Source organism: Amblyraja radiata, chromosome 14 (assembly GCF_010909765.2).
Source record: "Amblyraja radiata isolate CabotCenter1 chromosome 14, sAmbRad1.1.pri, whole genome shotgun sequence".
Classification (NCBI taxonomy): domain Eukaryota; kingdom Metazoa; phylum Chordata; class Chondrichthyes; order Rajiformes; family Rajidae; genus Amblyraja; species Amblyraja radiata.
This window is the reverse complement of record NC_045969.1, coordinates 10610803-10634213: the sequence shown is the minus strand read 5'-3', so window position 1 is coordinate 10634213 and position 23411 is coordinate 10610803. Positions and strand designations below refer to the sequence as shown.

Genomic DNA, 23411 nt, shown 5'->3' with positions numbered 1-23411 from the left:
TGCCCTGAATGTGTAGGATGCGAAACTGGGATAACATGGAAGCGGTGTTTGGGTGATCAATGGCTGGAGCGGACTTGTTGGGCCGAAGGGCCTGCTTCAGTGCTGTATCTCTAAACTAAAAGCAAAGAACAGCACTGTCTTCGTTCAGTGTTCACATGTGTACATCCTCGCAAACAGACAGCAAACAGCGAACACAATGTATCGCACTCCTTACCCTTGCAAAAATATTCCTTGCAACTGAGTCAATTATAAAATTCCTGACAACATTTATAATGAAGTCAACGATACCATTATGTCACAATGTAGTTACTGTCAGCTATCGTGGGCAATGCTGTAATTTCAGATCTGAATCTCTTCACTAAGAATTAACTACCTCTCCACATTCCAAAGCAATTTGTCTTGTGTTATTTACTGATAAATAATAGTTCAAAACATATTTATATAAAAACAAGAGCTGCGTGTATGACTTTGACATTGGCACTGAATTGCAAATATACATTGTGTTCCACTTTTCCTTAACCCCAGCCTCACCTAAAGATGACAACTTAGGCATTCTTAGAGATAGAAAGCAGGTGCAGGAGTAGGCCATTTGGCCCTTTGAGCCAGCACCACCATTCAATATGTTCATGGCTGATCATCCAGAATCAGTACCCTATTCCTGCTTTCTCCCCATATCCCTTGATTCCATTAGCCCTAAGAGCTCTATCCAACTCTCTCTTGATTACATCCTGTGAACTGGCCTCCACTGCATTCTGTGGCAGAGAATTCCACAGATTCACAACTCTCTGGCATGAAAAAGTTTTTCCTCATCTCAGTCCTAAACGGCCTACCCTTTATTCTTAAACTGTGACCCCTGGTTCTGGACTCCCCAAACATGGGGCACTTTTTTACCTGCATCTAGCCTGTCATAGAAACATAGAAAAATAGAAGCATATCTTAAAGATAGCGGAGTCAGGGGATATGGGGAGGAGGCAGGAACGGGGTACTGATTGTGGTTGATCAACCATGATCACATTGAATGGCAGTCCTGGCTCGAGGGGCCGAATCCTGCACCTATTTTCTATGTTTCTGTGCGGTATCTCTAAACTAAATCTAAAACTCGAACAAAATGTGGAGGTATTGCACTTTGCTCTATCAAACTGGGGCAAGGTTAGCACAGTTAATATTAGAGCTTAGAACATGTTGCAGAACAGAGAGATCTGGGAATACATGTGCACGGTTCCTGGTCAGATAGACAGTGTGGTGAAGAAGCTGTATGGCTTGCTTGCCTCCATTTGGAAGGGAAATTAATGCAAAGGTTATGGAAATCATAATGTGGCTACACAAGTCGTTGGTGAGAGCGCACTTGGACTATTGTGTGGAGTTCTGGAAAACATATAATTGAGTTGGAAATGGTGCAGAAGAGGTTCACCAGGATGTTACCTGGGCTTGCGGGCGTGAGAGAGAGATTAGATAGGCTGGGGTTTTTTTCTCTGGAGCGTGGGAGGCTGACGGGGGACCTTATTGAGGTGTACAAGATCATGAGGGGCACAAGTGTCACAGTATTTTTCTCAGGGTAAAGGTTTTAAAAACAACAAGCCATAGGCTTAAGGTGAGAGGAGAGATATTTAAGAAGGACCTCAGGGGGAATCTTTTTACACAGAAGGTAGTCGGTATTTGAAGTGAGATGCCAGAGGAAGCTGTAGAAGTGAATACAATAACAACTTTTAAAAGACATTCGGACAGATACATGGGAAGGGTTTAGAGGGGTGTGGGCCAAATGCAGGCGAATGGGGCCAACCCACAATGCTAACTCAGTCGGCATGGATGGGCCGAATGGCCTATTTCCATGCTATACAGCTCCATGACTCTCAAACTCCAACTGATAACAATGGTCCTATTGAAGAGCCACAAGAGATTACGGAGTATTGTTGCACAAAAGTCTTATTATATTCTTTGTCTCTTAAATGAAAAGATAATTTGGCGATTGCTGAAGTTGTAACTCGGTGTTGAGGTAGGCAAAAGATAAAGGGACATTGGCAGGTAGGAAGAGATGGAAATTGTATCAAAAGGGCCTGTCCCACTTAGGCTATTTTTTAGGTCGTGAGTAGTCTCCTAAGTAGCCCAAAGAGTTGTAGCGTCTTTCTGGTCGCCGCTGGATTTTCAACATGTCGGAGACAGTCGGCGACAGTGGATTTGGCGCCAATGAGCGTAGCTTGACTTCTTCTGACGTAGATGCTGTCGTAGTTGTCGCCAGGATGACGTAGGTTGTCGCCGGTGCTGACTTTGTTTGTTTTTGTTATGAAAGTAATGATTCTATTTCAAATTTTATGTCGAAGGCGGGGCTGTCCAACCGCCGGATTTTCGGCAACCTGCTATGACTATGACAGTCGCCGGCAGTTGCCTAAAAATAGCCTGTGGGATATGCCCTGTAAGCATTTAGCATGAGAGCAGAATGGTAGGGCATGTTATACCATTGTAGGAGCCATCCAGCTCATCCTACTAACTCGATCGTCAATTAGAATCATGCAATCCCCTAGTTCCGATGATTGACACAAAGTAACAAAGCGGGTCAGGCAGCATCTCGGGAGATAAAGAATAGGTGACGTTTCCGGTTAGATCCCTTCTTCAGAGATGCTGCCTGGCCCGCTGAGTTACTCCAGCATTTTGTGTTTATCTTTGGTATAAACCAGCATCTGCAGTTCCTTCCTACCCTTTTTCTGATTGTGTTGCATCTGAATCAGATGCTGTGGGTTCAAACCACAATCCAGAGAAATCATTGCAAATTCTATGCTGAAATCGTATGGAGGTACAGTGTTTCAGATGTGGAAAGGGCCCACCAAAGTGGACATTGATGATCCCATGGTACACAAAATTGCTGGGGAAACTCAGCGGGTGCAGCAGCATCTATGGAGCAAAGGAAATAGGCGACGTTTCGGGCCGAAACCCTTCTTCAGATGATGATCCCATGGTATTTCGCAAAGGGCTGGGAAACGCTCCATTGTGTCCCAGGCAATCATTACCCTTCTGTATCTCCTCCAACCTCATCTACTGCATCCGCTGCTCTAGATGTCAGCTGATTTACATCGGTGAGACCAAGCGTAGGTTGGGCGACCGTTTCGCCGAACACCTCCGCTCAGTCCGCAATAACCTACCTGATCTCCCGGTGGCTCAGCACTTCAACTCCCCCTCCCATTCCCAATCCGACCTCTCTGTCCTGGGTCTCCTCCATTGCCAGAGTGAGCACCAGCGGAAATTGGAGGAACAGCACCTCATATTCCGTCTGGGGTCCTTGCGTCCCCTTGGCATCAACATTGAATTCTCCCAATTTGGCTAGCCCGTGCTGTCCCCTCCCCCCCTCCCCTCCCCTTCCTTCACCCTCTAGCTGTCTCCTCCCATCCGCCCGCCCTCGGGCTCCTCCTCCTCCTCCCTTTGTCCTTCTTTCTTTCCCCACCCCCTATCAGTCTGAAGAAGGGTTTCGGCCCGAAACGTCGCCTATTTCCTTCGCTCCATAGATGCTGCTGCACCCGCTGAGTTCCCCCAGCAATTTTGTGTACAATCATTACCCTTCAATTGACATCACTTTAGTAGATGACATGGTCATTACTCTTCAATTGACATCACTTTAGTAGATGACATGGTCGTTTATTTCATTGGTGTGGGGGGGGTTTGATTGGGTGCTAATTGGTTTCCATTATCTCTGTTATTACTACAGAATTACTGGGGAACAAACTTTTCTGTAGGGCTCAAAGCACAGCGTGACTTACCGAGAATGTTAAAGGAGCTAGCTATATAAATGCCAGATCTTTCTTTTCCCTGTGGATGGAATCAAAGACACAGTCAAAAACCTCGGGGCAGAACTCTGCAGAAAAGAAAAAATACAGGGCATTCGTCTGGACACAAACTGCAGGAGTAACTCAGCGGGACAGGCACTCAGTCCGCATTAACCAACCTGATCTCCCTGTGGCTCAGCACTTCAACTCCCCATCCCATTCTGAATCCGACCTTTCTGTCCTGGGCCTCCTCCATTGCCAGAGTGAGCACCACCGGAAATTGGAGGAGCAGCACCTCATATTACGTTTGGGCAGTCTGCACCCCAGCAGCCTGAACATTGACCTCCAATTTCCGGTAGCCCTTGCTGTCTCCTCCCCTCCTCAGCCCTCTGGCTCCTCCTCTTCCTTTCTTCTTCCCACACCCCCCCCCCCCCCCACCCTGCATCAGTCTGAAGAAGGGTTTCGGCCCGAAACGTTGCCTATTTCCTTCGCTCCATAGATGCTGCCGCACCCGCTGAGTTTGTCCAGCGTTTTTGTCTACCTAGAAATGGGTGAAGACTGAAGACCCAATACTTCACCCATTCCTTCTATCCAGAGATGCTGCCTGTCCCGCTGAGTCACTCCAGCATTTTGTGTCTATCTTCGGTGTAAACCAGCACCTGCAGTTCCTTCCCACACAGGGCATTCGTGTAGCCTCGATCACATCCTCTGCAAGTCACATGTTGCTATCAGCCCAGCGAAACATAGCAAGGAGTCACGAAGCTCCAAAATATCGTCTGTCCACATCCCTGTCCACATGATTCCTGACCTGCTGAGTTCCTCCAACAGTTTGATTTGTTATACTGCATGAATTGTTTGCCTGAAATTCTCTGATGAAGCAAATATATAAACGTCACGGTTGCGCAGCGGTAGAGATGCTGCCTTACAGCGCCAGGGACCCGGGTTCGATCCTGACCGCTGGTGCTGTTTGTACAGAGCTTTGTACGTTCTCCCTGTGAACTCATGGGTTTTCTCCGGGTGCTCCGAATTCCTCCCACACTCCAGACATGCAGTGCAGACTCAGTGGGCCGCAGATCCTGTTTCCAAGCTGTGTGTTTAAACTAAACTAAACTAATATACCGTAAACTGAGTTTTATTAATTACTTACTCAAAGTGAGTGGTGGCATAGCAAGGAGTTCACATGTTCACAAGTTATAGGAGTAAAGTTAGGCCATTCGGCCCATCGAGTCGACGCCTTCATTCAACTATGGCTGATCGCTGCCTTTAGAGATTTAGACTTTAGAGATACAGCGTGGCAACAAGCCCTTCAGCCCACCATGTCCGCATCTACCAGCGATCACCGCTTACAATAGACAATAGGTGCAGGAGTAGGCCATTTGGCCCTTCGAGCCAGCACCGCCATTCAAGGTGATCATGGCTGATCAGCCCCAATCAGTACCCTGTTCCTGCCTTCTCCCCATATCCCCTGACTCCGCTATTTTTAAGAGCCCTATCTAGCTCTCTCTTGCAAGCATCCAGAGAATCTACCTCCACCACCCTCTGAGGCAGAGAATTCCACAGACTCACCACTCTGTGAGGAAAAGTGTCTCCTCGTCTCCGTTCTAAATGGCTTACTCCTTATTTTTAAACTGTGGCCCCTGGTTCTGGAGCGTTGTCCTACATAACAGGGACAATTTACAGATGCCAAATAACCTACAAACCTGTACGTATTTGAAGTGTGGGAGGAAACATAGAAAATAGGTGCAGGAGGAGGCCATCGGCCCTTCGAGCCAGGAAACTGAAGCACCCGGAGAAAACCCACGCGGTCACGGGGAGAACGTGCAGGCAGCACACGTGGTCTGGATCGAACCCGGGTCTCTGGCGCGGTAAGGCAGCAACTCTGCCGCTGCGCCACCGTTACCACCCTAGCTTCTGTGATGATTTTCGGCAACCTGCTATCACTATGACAGTCGCCGGCAGTTGCCTAAAAATAGCCTGTGGGATATGCCCTGTAAGCATTTAGCATGAGAGCAGAATGGTAGGGCATGTTATACCATTGTAGGAGCCATCCAGCTCATCCTACAAACTCGATTGTCAATTAGAATCATGCAATCCCCTAGTTCCGATGATAGACACAAAGTAACAAAGCGGGTCAGGCAGCATCTCTGGAGATAAAGAATAGGTGACGTTTCTGGTTAGATCCCTTCTTCAGAGATGCTGCCTGGCCCGCTGAGTTACTCCAGCATTTTGTGTTTATCTTTGGTATAAACCAGCAGCTGCAGTTCCTTCCTACCCTATTTCTGATTGTGTTGCATCTGAATCAGATGCTGTGGGTTCAAACCACAATCCAGAGAAATCATTGCAAATTCTATGCTGAAATCGTATGGAGGTACAGTGTTTCAGATGTGGAAAGGGCCCACCAAAGTGGACATTGATGATCCCATGGTATTTCGCAAAGGGCTGGGAAACGCTCCATTGTGTCCCAGGCAATCATTACCCTTCAATTGACATCCCACTTTAGTAGATGACATGGTCATTACTCTTCAATTGACATCCACTTTAGTAGATGACATGGTCGTTTATTTCATTGGTGTGGGGGGGGGGGGGGGGGGTTGATTGGGTGCTAATTGGTTCCCATTATCTCTGTTATTATTACAGAATTACTGGGGAACAAACTTTTCTGTAGGGCTCAAAGCACAGCGTGACTTACCGAGAATGTTAAAGGAGCTATATAAATGCCAGATCTTTCTTTTCCCTGTGGATGGAATCAAAGACACAGTCAAAAATCTCGGGGCAGAACTCTGCAGAAAAGAAAAAATACAGGGCATTTGTCTGGACACAAACTGCAGGAGTAACTCAGCGGGACAGGCACTCGGTCCGCATTAACCATATAACCATATAACAATTACAGCACGGAAACAGGCCATCTCGACCCTTCTAGTCCGTGCCGAACACATAATCTCCCCTAGTCCCATATACCTGCGCTCAGACCATAACCCTCCATTCCTTTCCCATCCATATAACTATCCAATTTATTTTTAAATGATAAAAACAAACCTGCCTCCACCACCTTCACTGGAAGCTCATTCCACACAGCTACCACTCTCTGAGTAAAGAAGTTCCCCCTCATGTTACCCCTAAACTTCAGTCCCCTTGTTTGAATCTTCCCTACTCTCAGTGGGAAAAGCTTTTCCACGTCAACTCTGTCTATCCCTCTCATCATTTTAAAAACCTCTATCAAGTCCCCCCTTAACCTTCTGCGCTCCAAAGAATAAAGCCCTAACTTGTTCAACCTTTCTCTGTAACTTAGTTGCTGAAACCCAGGCGCATTAACCAACCTGATCTCCCTGTGGCTCAGCACTTCAACTCCCCCTCCCATTCTGAATCCGACCTTTCTGTCCTGGGCCTCCTCCATTGCCAGAGTGAGCACCACCGGAAATTGGAGGAGCAGCACCTCATATTACGCTTGGGCAGTCTGCACCCCAGCGGCTTGAACATTGACCTCCAATTTCCGGTAGCCCTTGCTGTCTCCTCCCCTCCTCAGCTCTCCCTCAGCCCTCTGGCTCCTCCTCTTCCTTTCTCCTTACCACCCCCCCCCCCCCCCCCCCCCCCACCCTGCATCAGTCTGAAGATGAGTTTCGGCCCGAAACATTGCCTATTTCCTTCGCTCCATAGATGCTGCCGCACCCGCTGAGTTTGTCCAGCATTTTTGTCTACCTAGAAATGGGTGAAGACTGAAGACCCAATACTTCACCCATTCCTTCTATCCAGAGATGCTGCCTGTCCCGCTGAGTCACTCCAGCATTTTGTGTCTATCTTCGGTGTAAACCAGCACCTGCAGTTCCTTCCTACACAGGGCATTCGTGTAGCCTCGATCACATCCTCTGCAAGTCACATGTTGCTATCAGCCCAGCGAAACATAGCAAGGAGTCACGAAGTTCCAAAATATCGTCTGTCCACATCCCTGTCCACATGATCCCTGACCTGCTGAGTTCCTCCAACAGTTTGATTTGTTATACTGCATGAATTGTTTGCCTGAAATTCTCTGATGAAGCAAATATATAAACGTCACGGTTGCGCAGCGGTAGAGATGCTGCCTTACAGCGCCAGGGACCCCGGGTTCGATCCTGACCGCTGGTGCTGTTTGTACAGAGCTTTGTACGTTCTCCCTGTGAACTCATGGGTTTTCTCCGGGTGCTCCGAATTCCTCCCACACTCCAAAGACATGCAGTGCGGACTCAGTGGGCTGCAGATCCTGTTTCCAAGCTGTGTGTTTAAACTAAACTAAACTAATATACCGTAAACTGAGTTTTATTAATTACTTACTCAAAGTGAGTGGTGGCATAGCAAGGAGTTCACATGTTCACAAGTTATAGGAGTAAAGTTAGGCCATTCGGCCCATCGAGTCTACGCCTTCATTCAACTATGGCTGATCGCTGCCTCCTATTCCCATTTTACTGCCTTCTCCCCATAACCCTTAACACCCGTTCTAATCCAGAACGTGTCTGTCACTTCCTTAAAAATATCCACTGACTTGGCCTCCACAACCCTCTGTGGCAACGAGTTCCACAGATTAACTACCCTCTGACTAAAGAAGTTCCTCCTCACCTCCCTTCTAAAAGAGCGCCCTTTAATTCTGAGACTATGACCTCTGGTCCTACACTCTCCCACCAGTGGAAACATCCTTTCCACATCCACTCTATCTATGCATTTCATTATTCCGTAAGTTTCAATGAGGTCCCCCCCTCAACCTCCTAAACTCCAGCGAGTGGAGGCCCAGTGCTGTCAAACGCTCATCATATGCTAACCCACTCATTGATGTAATCATTCTTGAGAGGTGTTGCCTCACAGCTACAGCCACCCAGGTTCAATCCTGATCTCTGGCATTGTCTCTATCAACTTTTTATGTCTCTCTGTGATCCTTTGGGTGGTCTGGTTTCCACCTGCATCCCAAAGATGTGCAGGTTGACAGGTAAATTGCCCCCCAATGAATAGCGAGTGGTAGAATCTGGGGGGAGTTGATGGGAATGTGGTTTAGTGTGGGATTAGTGTACTTGGGTGCTTGATGGGGAGCATGGATTCAATGGGCCGAATGGCCAGTTTCTTTTAGACTTTAGAGATACAGCGTGGCAACAAGCCCTTCAGCCCACCATGTCCGCATCTACCAGCGATCACCCCTTACAATAGACAATAGGTGCAGGAGTAGGCCATTTGGCCCTTCGAGCCAGCACCGCCATTCAAGGTGATCATGGCTGATCAGCCCCAATCAGTACCCTGTTCCTGCCTTCTCCCCATATCCCCTGACTCCGCTATTTTGCAGAGCCCTATCTAGCTCTCTCTTGAAAGCATCCAGAGAACCTACCTCCACCGCCCTCTGAGGCAGAGAATTCCACAGACTCACCACTCTGTGAGGAAAAGTGTTTCCTCGTCTCCGTTCTAAATGGCTTACTCCTTATTTTTAAACTGTGGCCCCTGGTTCTGGAGCGTTGTCCTACATAACAGGGACAACTTACAGATGCCAAATAACCTACAAACCTGTACGTATTTGAAGTGTGGGAGGAAACATAGAAAATAGGTGCAGGAGGAGGCCATCGGCCCTTCGAGCCAGGAAACTGAAGCACCCGGAGAAAACCCACGCGGTCACGGGGAGAATGTGCAGGCAGCACATGTGGTCTGGATCGAACCCGGGTCTCTGGCGCGGTAAGGCAGCAACTCTGCCGCTGCGCCACCGTTACCACCCTAGCTTCCGTGATGAATGATTGTTTGACTCTATAGTGTGTGACGTTTACGATGGTATTCCCTTGCTGCTTTGCAGATGACCGATCCACTGTGCTACTGACGGACTCTGACTTTGGTGAAGCTGTGAAGCAGAAATCGCTGACAGCGACACACACTGTGCACTACCATTCGGTCTCACAGGCCACCGGGCCACTGGTGGACGTGTCAGACGCTCGGCCAGGAACCAGTGAGTATTTGTGCCTGCACTTGGCCTCGCTGATGTAGAGGAGTCCACGCCTGGAACTGAGAGTTCCAATCTGGATCCAGCAGCATTCTTCCAATCCAGTTGTTCTCTCTGATTTGGCACCTGAGACAACCTGCTCAAATTCCCCCCTCATCTAGTCAAAGGTCAAGAGTGTTTTATTGTCATATGCCCCAGCAACAACAACAAAATCCTTACCTGCAGCAGCACAACAGAATATGTAAACATAGTACTCTGCTGGCTTCCTTTTTGAGGCAGCGACTCACAAGTGCACGAGTAATAGGAATAGAATTAGGCCATTCGGCCCATCGAATCCACTGCGCCATTCAATCGTGGCTGATCTCTGCCTCCTAATCCCATTTTCCTGCCTTCGCCCCATAACCCTTGACACCCGTTCTAATCAAGAATTTGTCTATCTCTGCCTTAAACATATACACTGACAGCCTCCACAGCCCTCTGTGGCAATGAGTTCCACAGACTAACTAACCTCTGACTAAAGAAGTTCCTCCTCACCTCCTTTCTAAAAGAGCGCCTTTTAATTCTGGTCCGAGACTCTCCTACCAGTGGAAACATCCTCTCCACATCCACTCTATCTATGCCTTTCATTATTCTGTAAGTTTCAATGAGGTCCCCCCTTAACCTTCTAAACTCCAGCGAGTAGAGGCCTGTAGATCCCTTGATGGTGGGGAGGTCAGTACCCATCTGCGATAGACTGGGCAGTGTTCACAACCTTTTCGTAGTCTTCTTCACTCTTGGGCATTCAAGTTGCCGAACCAGGCCGTGATCCAACGGGTCAATACTCTCTCTGCTGTAGAAGTTCATTGAGAGTCCTCTCTGACATAATGAATCTCCACGAACCACTGCATTCCTGATGATCCTTCTGAGTGACTTTGCGAATTAATACATACCATCGCCTCGCTGTTCCAACAAACCAATTTCAGACCTGACCTCGGTGCGGAGTTTGAACATTCGCCCCAGGACTGTTTGGGTTTCCTCTGGGTGCTCTACTTTCCACCCACCCCTCAAAGATACGTGGGGTTGGTAGGTTAAATGCCTAACGCAAATGACCTCTCGTGTAGGTGAGTGGTAGAACCTGGTTTTGTTAAAGGGAATGTGGGGAGAATAAAATGAAATGAGTGAGTTGTGGGTGCATGGACTCCGTGGGCCAACGAGCCATCATCATCTTACTGTCTACTTCTACGACTCTAAATAATTCTCGGTTCAATTAACTTCAGTCTTAATTGAAACTTGCATGCCAAATTCACCTGAGACCTACATCCATGAAATCAATGAAAAACTAATTCAAACGATTAAGACAAATAAATTTGACTCTAATCATGAGATCTGTTTTTAATCAGTCCATGGAATCATTTCCCTCCCCATCTTCACACCAATTAATCAAACATTAACAGAATCAAATTGAACTAGGGTGGCATGGTTGCGCAGCGGTAGAGTTGCTGCCTTACAGCTCTAATGGTGCCAGAGACCCAGATTCGATCCCGACTACGGGTGCAGTTTGTACAGAGTTTATACATTCTCCCCGTGACCTGCGTGGGTTTTCTGTGAAATCTTCAGTTTCCTCTCACACTCCAAAAATGTACAGTAGGTTAATTGTTTTGGCATAAATGTAAGGACAGCAATGGACCAAATAGGGTGTTACTGAGAATAGTATATTGTTTTCAATTCAATTAATTAATTTTAATTTTCAAGCAGCCACTGTGGGGTTTGAACTCGCTTTGCACCAATGGTCTACAGCTGGCCTCCCCAAGGGCGGTATGGTGACGCAGTGGTAGAGTTGCTGCCTCACAGCGCCAGAGCCCCAGGTTCGATCTCGATCTCGACTACGGGTGCTTGTCTGTACGGAGTTTGCACGTTCTCCCTGTGACTGCGTGGGTTTTCTCCAAGATCTTCGGTTTCCTCCAACGCTCCAAAGACGTACAATTTTGTAGGTTAATTGGCTTGGTATGAATGTAAAATTCTCCCTAGTGCGTGTAGGATAGTGTTCATGTGCGGGTATCGCTGGTCGGTGCAGAATCAGTGGGCCAAAGGGCCTGTTTCCGCTAAATTAAAAATCGTACTTTAGAACACTCCACGATGTCCAAGGCAATAATTGCATTTCACTCGACAACACTTGAGTAGATTACGTGGTCATTTATTTCATTGCTGTTTGTGGGATTTTATTGCTGCCAAAAGGTTACATTTTCCATGTTATTACTATAATAACTGTAAAAAATGTTTTGCTTACCTCAAAAGCACTCTGCGTCTTACTGAGAATGTGAAAGTGAAACATTCTTAAGGGGTTGGACAGGCTAGATGCAGGAAGATTATTCCCGATGTTGGGGAAGTCCAGAACAAGGGGTCACAGTTTAAGGATAAGAGGGAAGTATTTTAGGACCGAGATGAGAAAATAATTTTTTACACAGAGAGTGGTGAATCTGTGGAATTCTCTGCCACAGAAGGTAGTTGAGGCCAGTTGATTGGCTATATTTAAGAGGGAGTTAGATGTGGCTAAAGGGATCAGGGGGTATGGAGAGAAGGCAGATATGGGATACTGAGTTGGATGATCAGCCATGATCATATTGAATGGCGGTGCAGGCTCGAAGGGCCGAATGGCCTACTGCTGCACCTATTTTCTATGTTTCTATGAAAGGTGCTATACAAATGCAAGTTCTTTCTTTTCCTTGTGGATGAAATCAAAGACGCAGTCAAAAAGTTCAGATGTTGTTAAGCTGGAAAGAGTGCAGAGAAGGTTTACGAGGATGTTGACAGGACTCGAGGCCCTGAGTTATAGGGAGAGGTTGAGCGGGCTAGGACTTTATTCCTTGGAGCACAGGAGTATGAGGACTGATCTTGTAGAGGTGTATTAAGATCATGAGAGGAATAGATCGGGTAATGGCACAGAGTCATTTGCACTGAGTAGGGAAATCAAGACCCAGAGTACAAATCTTTAAGGTGTGAGAGGAAAGATTTAATAGGAACCCGAGAGGCACCTTTTTTACACAAAGGGCGGTAGGTATATAAAACGAGCTGCCAGAGGAGGTAGTTGAGGCAGGTACTATCATAATGTTTAAAAAACATTTGGACAGGTACATGGATAGAATAGGTTTAGAGGGATATGGGCCTCTATGGATAGGTGGGACCAGGGCATGTTGGTCAGCATGGGCAAGTTGGGCCGAGGGGCCTGTCTATGACTCTATATTTGTCCGACCTCTACTTATAGCTAATACCTGCTAATCCAGGCGACATTCTGATAACGACTCTAATAGAACGCAGCAGCAGAGGGGAAAAACCAGCATTCGCATAGCGCCGTTCACATCCTCGGTGATTCACAGGCAGAGAAAGCCGTGCTCTCTCCGGGTATTTTGCGCCCAAGCTCACCAGCCACCGCATGGTAACGGTTCAGTCTGAAGAAGGGTCTCGATCCAAAAAACGTCATCCATTCCTTCTGTCCAGAGATGCTGCCTGTCCCGCTGAGTTACTCCAGCATTTTGAGTCTACCGCCCACTGCATGGTAACACAAGTGCTGCTAGAACTCCAGCAACAGGCTTCTATCGCGCCGCCGATGAATGGGAAACCTCCGCAGGGAAGTACAAGTTGAGGATTGATGGCTTCCCACATTTGCAACTCACAAGATTAATGTTCCGACGTGCACGCTCTGCCTTGCTGGAGGTAGCTGTGTGATCAATGGCATTAGACCATTGCAACTCGTAATTCATTCTCACTGTCCCGGGGAGGATGCGGGCGGGCGGGGGGGGAGGTAGAGCGAGAGGGAGGAAGCTGCAGCAATTTTCAGTGAATAATTTGCATCATGTGCGGGTTGATTTTTAAAACCGAGCCTATAACTCCCTTCCTCTCAAACGAGCAAGTCTGCACAAACACGCCGCCCAACATTCAGTGTCGCGTCTAACCGCGGCAGCACGGTGGCGCAGCGGTTGAGTTGCTGCCTTACAGTGCCAGAGACCCGGGTTCGATCCTGACTACGGGTGCTGTCTGTACGGAGTTTGCACGTTCTCCCTGTGGGGAGAAGGCAGGAGAATGGGGCTAGGATAGAGAGTTAGACCAGTTATGTTTGAATGGACTAATCCTGCTCCTATCACTTAATACCTGATGACCGTGTGGGTTTACCCCGGGTGCTCCGGTTTCCTCCCACAAAGATGAACAGCTTTTAACTGACTTCAGTTTGTAGGATAGTGTTTGTGTACGATGCAGGCTCGGTGGGCCGAAGGGCCTGTTTCCATGCTGTCATTCTAAAACAAAAATAAGGAAGTATTCTCTCTTCAGATCCACATTAACATATCCTCTAATCAATGACAGCCAAAAGACACCTGCCCTCAGCCATGTAAACAGAGAAATGACCTTCATCCACACCAGCATTTTCCAGTTTAGTTTAGCTTGGAGATACATCATGGAAACGGCTCCTTTGGCCCATCGATGTCCGCACTGACCATCATTCACCCATTCACACCAGTTCCATATTATCCCACTTTGCGTCCACATCCCTACACACCAGGGGCAATGTGCAGAGGGCCAATTAACTTACAAATCCACACGTCTTTGGGGTGTGGGAGGAAACCGGAGCACCCGGAGAAAACCCACGCTGCCACAAGGTGAACGTACAGACAACACCCGCAGTCGGGATCGAACCCGTGTCCCTGTCGCGATAAAACAGCAACTCAAATGCTGCGCCACCGTGCCGTCCCGTGTCCATCTCTGTATGCCTGGTGATGATAAGTGTACGTCTGTGAGTGTGCATTCATGCACCCACATGCGTGCATGCGTGTGCGTGTGTCCATGTTTGAATATGCATCAGTTGTTTTCACCAGTAGTTTCCTCAACCTACAGGGCAGAAGCAACTTGGTTATTTTTTTGCACTGTAATTTGATGCATCTTAGTTTCAAACAGTCTTCCCACATCAGCATCATCAGCACCTCTCAGCGCTGCTGTGACTTGAATTGCTTTCTCTTCCTCCGTCAGCTCCCCTCTCAAAGAGAATCTCTTCCATTTGATGTTCCACTCCTTTGTTTACACTCCCAACTTTATCTCTGCACTGCACATGTACAGTCGGAGTTTTGATGTGCACAGCACTATCCAGCCATTTGATACAATTAGCTTCGTTCAACAGCACCAGGGGCTCTTCGATCGTGTAAAACTTCTGAAAAGTAATTTCCAGCACACACAGAGAGAGGGGGGAGGGGACTAATTTTGCAGTGATTTTAATTTTACATGTTGTCATGGCAGCCTCAAGCAAAAGGATCAGTTTGTGCTGATCAGTGCTTGGAATTGCCCGCATGGTTTTAAATTGTAATCACTGCGGGTTATTTAAATGCACGTAAATAATTCAGAACACTGCAGAAAATAACTGAGTCCTTTTCATGAAATTTTATGCGTCTTGCAGAGAAACTGTTGAGGAACTACAAACCAGAGGCAGTTCAAGACGACTCGCTGAACTGATTCCCTGGATAAAAGGTTACGGGCAGCAGGTAGTGCTGCTGCCTGACCACTCCATAAGCTCAGGGTTCAGTCCCACCTTGTGAGTGCTGTCTATAAGAGTTTGCACGTTCTTGATAGGATTACGCGGGTTCCTTACGACACCCCAAAGACATGCTCTTGAGTCCATTGCCAAGAGGAATCACAGTGGACGTGTGTCTTTATCTCGTATACATTTCCAAGATGGACACAAAATGCTGGTGTAACTCAGCGGGACGGGCAGCATCTCTGGAGAGCGTTTCGGGGGTCGAGTTCTGAAGAAGGGTCTCGACCCGAAACGTCACCCATTCCTTCTCTCCAGAGATGCTGCCTGTCCTGCTGAGTTATTTCAGCATTTTGTGTCTATCTTCGGTGTAAACCAGCATCTGCAGTTCCTGCCTACAACCCAAGGTCAGACCAGGCCTTATCATAGACATCCCCTCCACACTTTCTGCCTTCCTCACCTTGCAACTGGAAGTAGAGTCATACAGCATGTCTTTAAATCGTGTTGTAGGACCTGCCTTGACTTCCTCTGGCAGCTCGTTCCATATACCCACTACCCTCCGTGTCTCAGGTTCCAATTAAATCTTTCTCCTAGAAACATAGAAACAAAGTGTTGGCTTTGTTAAGAAGCAGAGAGAGTGAGAGAGAGAGAGAGTGAGAGAGAGAGAGGAGAAGAAAGAGAATGGAGGTTTTGACCTACTAGAAACATAGAAAAAACATAGAAAATAGCAGGAGTCGGCCATTCGGCCCTTCGAGCCAGCACCGCCATTCAATATGATCATGGCTGATCATCCACAATCAGTACCCCGTTCTGGCCTTGCACATTAAACCTATGTCCTCTGGTTCTTGATTCACCTATTCTAGATAAAAGACTCCATGGATTCACCCTATCTATTCCCCTCATGACCTTATACACCTCTGTAAGATTATTCCTCATCCACCAGTGCACCAAGGAATGAAACCCTAGCCTGCCAAACCCATACATACAGATCCCTACAGGTTTAGAGGGACATGGCGCCACTTTCCGCTGACTCAACGGATCCCCCTTTAGGCCGCGGCACACTCTGATATATGTTCATCGACACAAGCACATCCGTGTGCAGTGGTCCTGAGCAAGCTTTTAGTTTTAGAAATACAGCGCGGAAACAGGCATCTTCAGCCCACCGAGACCGCACCGACCAGCGATCACCCCGTATACTAGCTCTATCCTACACGATAGGGAAAATTTCCCATTTTTGACCGAAGCCAAATAGTCTACAAACCCGAGATAGACACATCTTGCTGGAGTAACTCAGCAGGACAGGCAGCATCTCTGGAGAGATGAAATGGGTGACGTTTTGGGGCGAGACCCTTCGTCAGACCCGAAATGTCACCCCGCTCATTGAAACCATCCTACATACATTCGGGACAATGTATTTATACCAAGTCAACTGACCTATAAACCGAAGATCTCGGAGAAAACCCACGCAGGTCACGGGGAGAACGTGCACACAGCACCCGTAGTCAGGATCGAACCCGGGTCCCTGGCACTGCAAGGCAGCAACTCTACCTCTGCACCACCGTGCCGCTTGGACATTTGCTAAGAAACGTAGCAAGTGTTCAACAATGGTGCTTTCAGTGACAACGGTCAGGCTGAATAGGACAGTGTGTGCAGGGTGCTTGTTATATTCTTATGCCCTAATCTCTTCAGTAGAGGCTACTAGGCCCCTAAAGCATATTCCCTAGTGTAGGGAGAGGCTACTATTCTCCCCCCAACTACTACAGGGAGAGTAGTTGTCCGGGGATGGGGATGGTGACTCCAGGTGGTAGGGGACTCCTCGAACAATGAGTCAATGGATGTTCTCGATGCCACTCCACTCAATCCAGTGGAGGAAATCCGCGAGTTCACCCAGGCCACCGTAGGAGCCCGACATCGGCCCAGACTGGCCTCCCTCTGGTGGCCAAACTTACACGGGCTCACCCTCTGGCTGAACCTCATCCTCAGAAGGAAGAGGAGGGGCAATGGGTACAGGGGGTGAAGGGGAACGACTGGCGTCAGCTCAGGACCTTCTTGGACGGCCTGGAGAAGGACGACAAGACCAAGAGCCGCGTTGTTCTTGTTGAGGGTGGAGGGACCAATAGAGCGTCCCTTGTAAACAGGGTCCAGAGGGCAAGGAGCACCGCCACTCCACATAGGGTCTGTAGGGGAGGGGGGAGTGGCTCTGCTGTCAGCGACCGAAGGATTGGTAACGGGATCTTGGGAGTGGGCAGGGCTGGAGATGTAAAAATAATAGTAAAACAGGGTGAGTACTACCCTCAGGACTATTGCTGAGGGTAAAAGAAAAAGATTCAATACGTAATTGCATGAAGTTTGAAGGTGGGCTCCAAACCGAAATCCATGTTCTCCGGGGATGCTGCCTGAACCGTTGAGTTACTTCAGCACTTTGTGTCTTCCTTAAGTCCACTGCATTGGGACATCCAGGCTCCCAAAGCCCTCGCTGGTCCTGGACGCCATGACATGAATCTCCTGTCGGCCATTTTGGCCACCATTTTAATGGGCTCTTTATGGTCTGCAGATCCCACCGCCCGCAGGAACGCGAAAGGGGCGCCGTCGGCCCGCAACCGCTATTCCAGCCAGTGGACGTTGAACAGACCCCACCCCACTATGTCTGCCCACACTCTGACCACCGACTGGAGGATGCCAGCTCCACAAGTGGCGGGATCGGTCGACAAAGAGAGCGATAGCTACAGCGTCAGCCCTTCCCAGGACACAGGTACATTTCTTTAGTCAAGAGGGTGGTGTCACTGGAGCGTGGCAAGATGGACCAGCCATTCTGATTGAATGGCGGAGTAGACTCGATGGGATGAATGGCGTTATTTTCCTCCTATGACTTATGAACTGAGGAATGTTAAAGCACTATCGGGGCTTTGCCTGGAGTTGAAGGCAAAGGTTTGGGTGCAACCCTGAGGAAGGCCTATTAGAGGGCAGAAAACTTTCCTTGGAGGTCACCCTTGGCAACAGACATCAATTATGTGGAGGAATCATAAAAGAATGATAGAAACAGGGAACTGTTGCCAAAAGGCAGGCAGCATCTCTGAAGGACCTGGAAAGCAGCAGGAATCACAGAGCAGTGAGGGAGGGTCTCACAAAACCCCCGACAAAGAGGAGAGGAGAAGCTCCCCTCTCAAAGCAGGCATACCTTGAGGAGATTTCATAGAAACATAGAAAATAGGTGCAGGAGGAGGCCATTCGGCCCTTCAAGCCTGCACCGCCATTCAATATGATCAGTGGAGCTGCGGATGCTGGTTAACACGAAAGGCCAAGGCTGATCTGATCTTGGCCTCCATTTTCTTGCCTGTTCCCCAAATCATTGGTTTTCCTGCGGCCCAAAAATCTATTTATCTCTGCCTTGAACATATTTAATAATTTAACCTCTGCAGCTCTCACTGGTAGAAAAACCGAAAGATTTGCAACTCTGGGAGAAGAAATTCCTTCTCGTCTCCATCTTTTTACGTCGTTCACAGACACGGCCTACTCGAGGTCAGGCCCCAGCAATGGATCTGCACAGGCACAGCTGGCTCGTCAGGCTGGGTTGAGGCAGAGGGAAGAGGAGGTTTACCAGAACGATGCCTGGATTACAGGGTATTAGCTACAAGGAGAGGTCAGACAGGCTTGGATTGCCTTTTCTGCAACGCCCGGTAGAAGGACATAACATTCTGGGAGGCAGAGATAGGGTAGACAGTCAGAATCTTTTTTCGCCAAGATGGAAATATCAAATACCAGAGGGCATAGGTTTAAGGTGAGAGGAGTTTAAAGTTTAAAGGAGATGTGCGGGTCAATTTCTTTTACACAGAGGGTGGTGAGTGCCTGGAACGTGCTGCCGGGGGTGGTGGTTGAGGCAGATACGATAGAGACTTCTGGATATGCAGGGAATGGAAGGATATGGATTATGTGTAGGCAGAGAAGAGTTGGTCTTGGCATGATGTTCTGTGCAGACACTGTGGGCCAAAGGGCCAAATCCTGTGCAGTATTGTTCTATGTTCTAATACCAATGTGCACCAATTATGAATCATTTCAATGTATTAATGGAGTTCTGAATGCTGCCGGCCAGGAATATTATGGGAAAGATACTGTCAAGCTGGAAAAGGGTGCAGGGAAGACTTACAAGGATGTTGTCAGCAGTGAAGGGCCTGAGCTGCAGGGATTCTATTTGTTGGAGCGCAGGAGGATGAGGAAGTGTGCAAAATCCTGCGAGGAATAGATCAGGTAGATGCACAGAGTCTCTTGCCCAGAGTAGGGGAATCGAGAACCAGAGGGCACAGGTTTAATGTGAGGGGGAAAAGATTTAATAGGTACCTGAGGGGTAGCTTTTTATACACAAATGGTGGTGGGTATGCGGAACGAGCTGCCAGAGGAGGTAGTTGAGGCAGGTACTATCACAACGTTTAAGGAACATTTAGACAGGTACATGGATAGGATAGGTTTAGAGTGATATGGGCCAAACACAGGTAGGTGGGACTAGTGTAGATGGGGCATGTTGATCGGTGTGTGCAAGTTGAGCCGATGGGCCTGTTTCCACACTGTAATAGTACGCTGTAGCATCAGATCGGTGTTCTTGTGCAAGATTGCAGAGTAGCCTCATAAGGTCATAAGTGATAGGAGTAGAATTAGGCCATTCAGCCCATCAAGTCTACTCCGCCATTCAATCATGGCTGATCTATTTCTCCCTCCTAACCCCATTCTCCTGCCTTCTCTCCGTAACCCCTGACACCCATGCTAATCGAGAATCTATCTATCTCTGCCTTAAAAGTATCCACTGACTTTGGCCTCCACAGCCTTCCGTGACAATGAATTCCACAGCGCCACCATAATAGTCTGGCCTTGCTTCTTGTTTGTTCTTCGTGTTTTTGGCGAAAACGTGATATTGGGCAGTGCGTGCATACTTGGTGCTTGATCTGCGCTGTGTTTCTCCCCGTTAGACAGAGCTCGGAGTAGCATGGTCTCCACGGAGAGTGCCTCCTCCACGTACGAGGAGCTGGCACGGGCCTACGAGCACGCCAAGATGGAGGAGCAGTTGCGGCACGCCAAGTTTACAATCACGGAATGCTTCATATCGGACACGTCCTCGGAGCAGCTGACAGCAGGGACCAACGAGTACACGGACAGCCTCACGTCCAGTACTCCCTCCGAATCGGGCATCTGCAGATTCACTGCGTCACCGCCGAAACCTCAGGACGCTGGGAGGGTGGCAAACATGGCTGTCCCAAAAGCACACCGACCAGGTAGGCAGTTGTCATGGGAGAGTATCCCAAATAGCTCATTGTCCCCCAATGTTCAGAGATGGCTCAGAGGAGGCAGATATTTCAGCCTATCCTTCGGGCATGGTGTAGGCTTCAAACTGACCTCCAAATACAGCTCTGGAAGGGTAGAGTTGGGACTGCACCTCATCTCTTATAATGTGGTGGTGAGTGTGGTTCTGTTTCCCAGTTGTGAACAAGTGGCAATCTAGGTGTGAACTATAGTGAATATTGTCTACTGTGTGTGACCTATGATGAACTGGGTGTGAACCATGTGTGAGTTAGTTGTGAGCTGGGTGAGAATCACAGTGATCTACAATGAACTGGGTGTGAATCATGGTGAACTGGGTGTGAATCATGGTGAACTAGTTGTGAACCATGGTGAACTGGTTGTGAACAGGTGTGACCATGGTGAACTGGTTGTGAACAGGTGTGAATCATGGTGAACTGGTTGTGAACTTGGTGTGAATCATGGTGAACCGGGTGTGAATTGGCTATAATCCATAGTGAACGTTTGGTGAACTGGGTTGATCTAGTAAACTAGAGAAATACAGAGGTATGAGCCACAATGTAACTTAAGATTAAGGATATGTAATGGTAGTTAATATACAATCACCACAATTGGGTTTGGAGCCATGTATAGGCCAGTCGATGTAGGACATGTAGATTTTCATCCCTTTCAATCAGACCTTCATGGTCAGGCCAAGATCCCTGTACTTACAACAACTGGGGCTTGAAAATGGTGCCTAACTGGCGGCTCTGTATACTGTCTCAGTGTACTACTGCTATACACTTGTACTGTATCTGAGATGCTTTTCTAAGATGTATCTAAGTGCTTATGTAGAGTGATACTTGTACTGAACTGTGTACAAAAATGAATTTCGCTGTACCTCAGTACAGTACTTGTAACAAATAACATACCATACCATGAAAGACACCAATGGATCAAATAGGGTGATATGCCAATCCAGTTGTTTCATGCCACAGAAGGCAGTAGAGGCCAATTCTGCCACAGAAGGCAGTAGATGCCAATTCACTGGATGAAATTAAAAGATAGTTAGATAGAGCTCGAGTGGCTAGGGATCAAGGGATATGGGGAGAAGGCAGGAGTACTGGTTGTGGATGATCAGTCATGATCACAATGAATGGCGGTGCTGACTCGAAGGGCCAAATGGCCTCCTCTTGCACCTATTTTCTATGTTTCTATGCTTACAGACTACATAATACAAACTACTATATTAATAGTATATTGTTTTCAATTCAATTAATTATTTTAATTTTAATTTTTCAAGCATCCTCGGTGGGATTTGAACTCACTTTGCACCCTCGTGTGCGTAGGATGGTGACAGTGTGCGGGAATCGCTGGACAGCACGGGCTGGATGGGCCGAAGGGCCTGTTTCCGCGCTGTATCTCTGAACGAAACTAAACTCAAGCACCAAGCTCTGCCGTGCCCCCCAATTCGAAGCCAAATTGAAGGCAAAATAAATAGCGCTCTGAAAGCTTTGAGCAAATGGAACAGATCAATAAGCCTAATGGGAATTAAATATTTAGCAGGCAGCCACTCAGTTAAACCAAAGACTTAGTTTTTTTGTGGAAGATTTCAGAGCAGTATGACTTGCCAGAGGCAAAGAGGTGAAGAATAGTCTGCTTTTGCTGAAGCCTTTTTCTGCTGTTGTCATATTAGTGCTGTTAAACCCAGCCAAGCAGCAGAGGCTGCAAACACAACTCCCACCTCAGGCATCCTGTTCTCTGCCTGTGAAACTAATGATAGCTCTTTCTGTGGATCAATGTCCCCAGAGCAGTGGGGATATCTCGGGCACGCACATGTCATTAGTCAGCATGTCTCCTGATATTTAGAATCCACAGTTAAATCTCACTTACTTAACCCTTCCTGGGCTACTTCTGCCCATGTTTTCTGTTGGTACACAAAATTGCTGGAGAAACTCAGCGGGTGCAGCAGCATCTATGGAGCAAAGGAAATAGGCAACGTTTCGGACCGAAACCCTTCTTCAGACTGATGGGGGGTGGCGGGGAGAAGAAAGGGAAAAGGAGGAGGAGGAGGAAGCCGAGGGCTGAGGGATGGGAGGAGACAGCCCGAGGTCTGAGGAAGGGGAGGAGACAGCAAGGGCTCACAAAATTGGGAGAATTCAATGTTCATCCTTACCCAGACTAGAAAAAATCTGCAACTCTACGCCCACATCTTTACCGAGAGTAGAAAAAATCTTAAACACATATTTTCTGTTGCATTTGTGGCATTTCAACCAAAACAATGTCCATGCCACCACACTCCTGGTGCTGGTGAGGGCGGCACAGTGGCGCACCAGTAGAATTGCTGCCTCACGGCGCCAGAGATCCGGGTTTGATCCTGACTACGGCTGCTGCCTGTGCGGTGCCTGTGACCACGTGGGTTTTCTCCAGGTGCTCCGGTTTCCTCCCACACTGCAAAGATGTGCAGGTTTGTAGGTTAATTGGCTTCTGTAAATTGCCCCTAGTGTGGGATAGAGCAAGCATACGGGCTCAGTGAGCCAAAGAGTTGGTTTGCACGCTGTATCACCAAACTAAACTGAACTATATTTACCGTAAATATACAGCATAGCATTGATCATAAGAGTATAAGTATCAGGAAGTCATGGTGCAGTTTGATAGAAGTTTGGTTACGGTGCATTTGGAGTATGATGTGCAGTTCTGGTCACCATATTACAGGAAGGATGTGCAGGCTTTGGAGAGGGTGTAGAAGAGATTTGCCAAGATGCTATTAATGCCAAGTGCACCATCGGTTCTGCCTCTGGCTCCACTAAGTTGCCCTTTTGCCTCAGAATCAGAAACTCGGTGAGACCCAGCCTTGGTGACCACTGCAATGTTGCACTGGAAAAACGTTGTATAAATGTTTTGGTCTCCAAATTTGAGGAAGGACATTCTTGCTATTGAGGGAGTGCAGCGTAGGTTCACGAGG

The 23411-nt window shown here is 47.9% G+C and overlaps 1 protein-coding gene across 2 annotated transcripts in view; it reads left to right on the top strand.

Moving 5' to 3' along the window:
• dscam (DS cell adhesion molecule) overlaps nt 1–23411 on the top strand; it is a 220777-nt gene that overhangs the window by 183636 nt on the left and 13730 nt on the right. For both annotated transcript variants that reach the window (XM_033032509.1, XM_033032510.1), the window contains 3 exons: nt 9547–9696; nt 17736–17933; nt 20140–20442. In XM_033032509.1, the coding sequence (XP_032888400.1) occupies nt 9547–9696; nt 17736–17933; nt 20140–20442 (651 nt within the window). The remainder of the gene's footprint in view (nt 1–9546; nt 9697–17735; nt 17934–20139; nt 20443–23411) is intronic.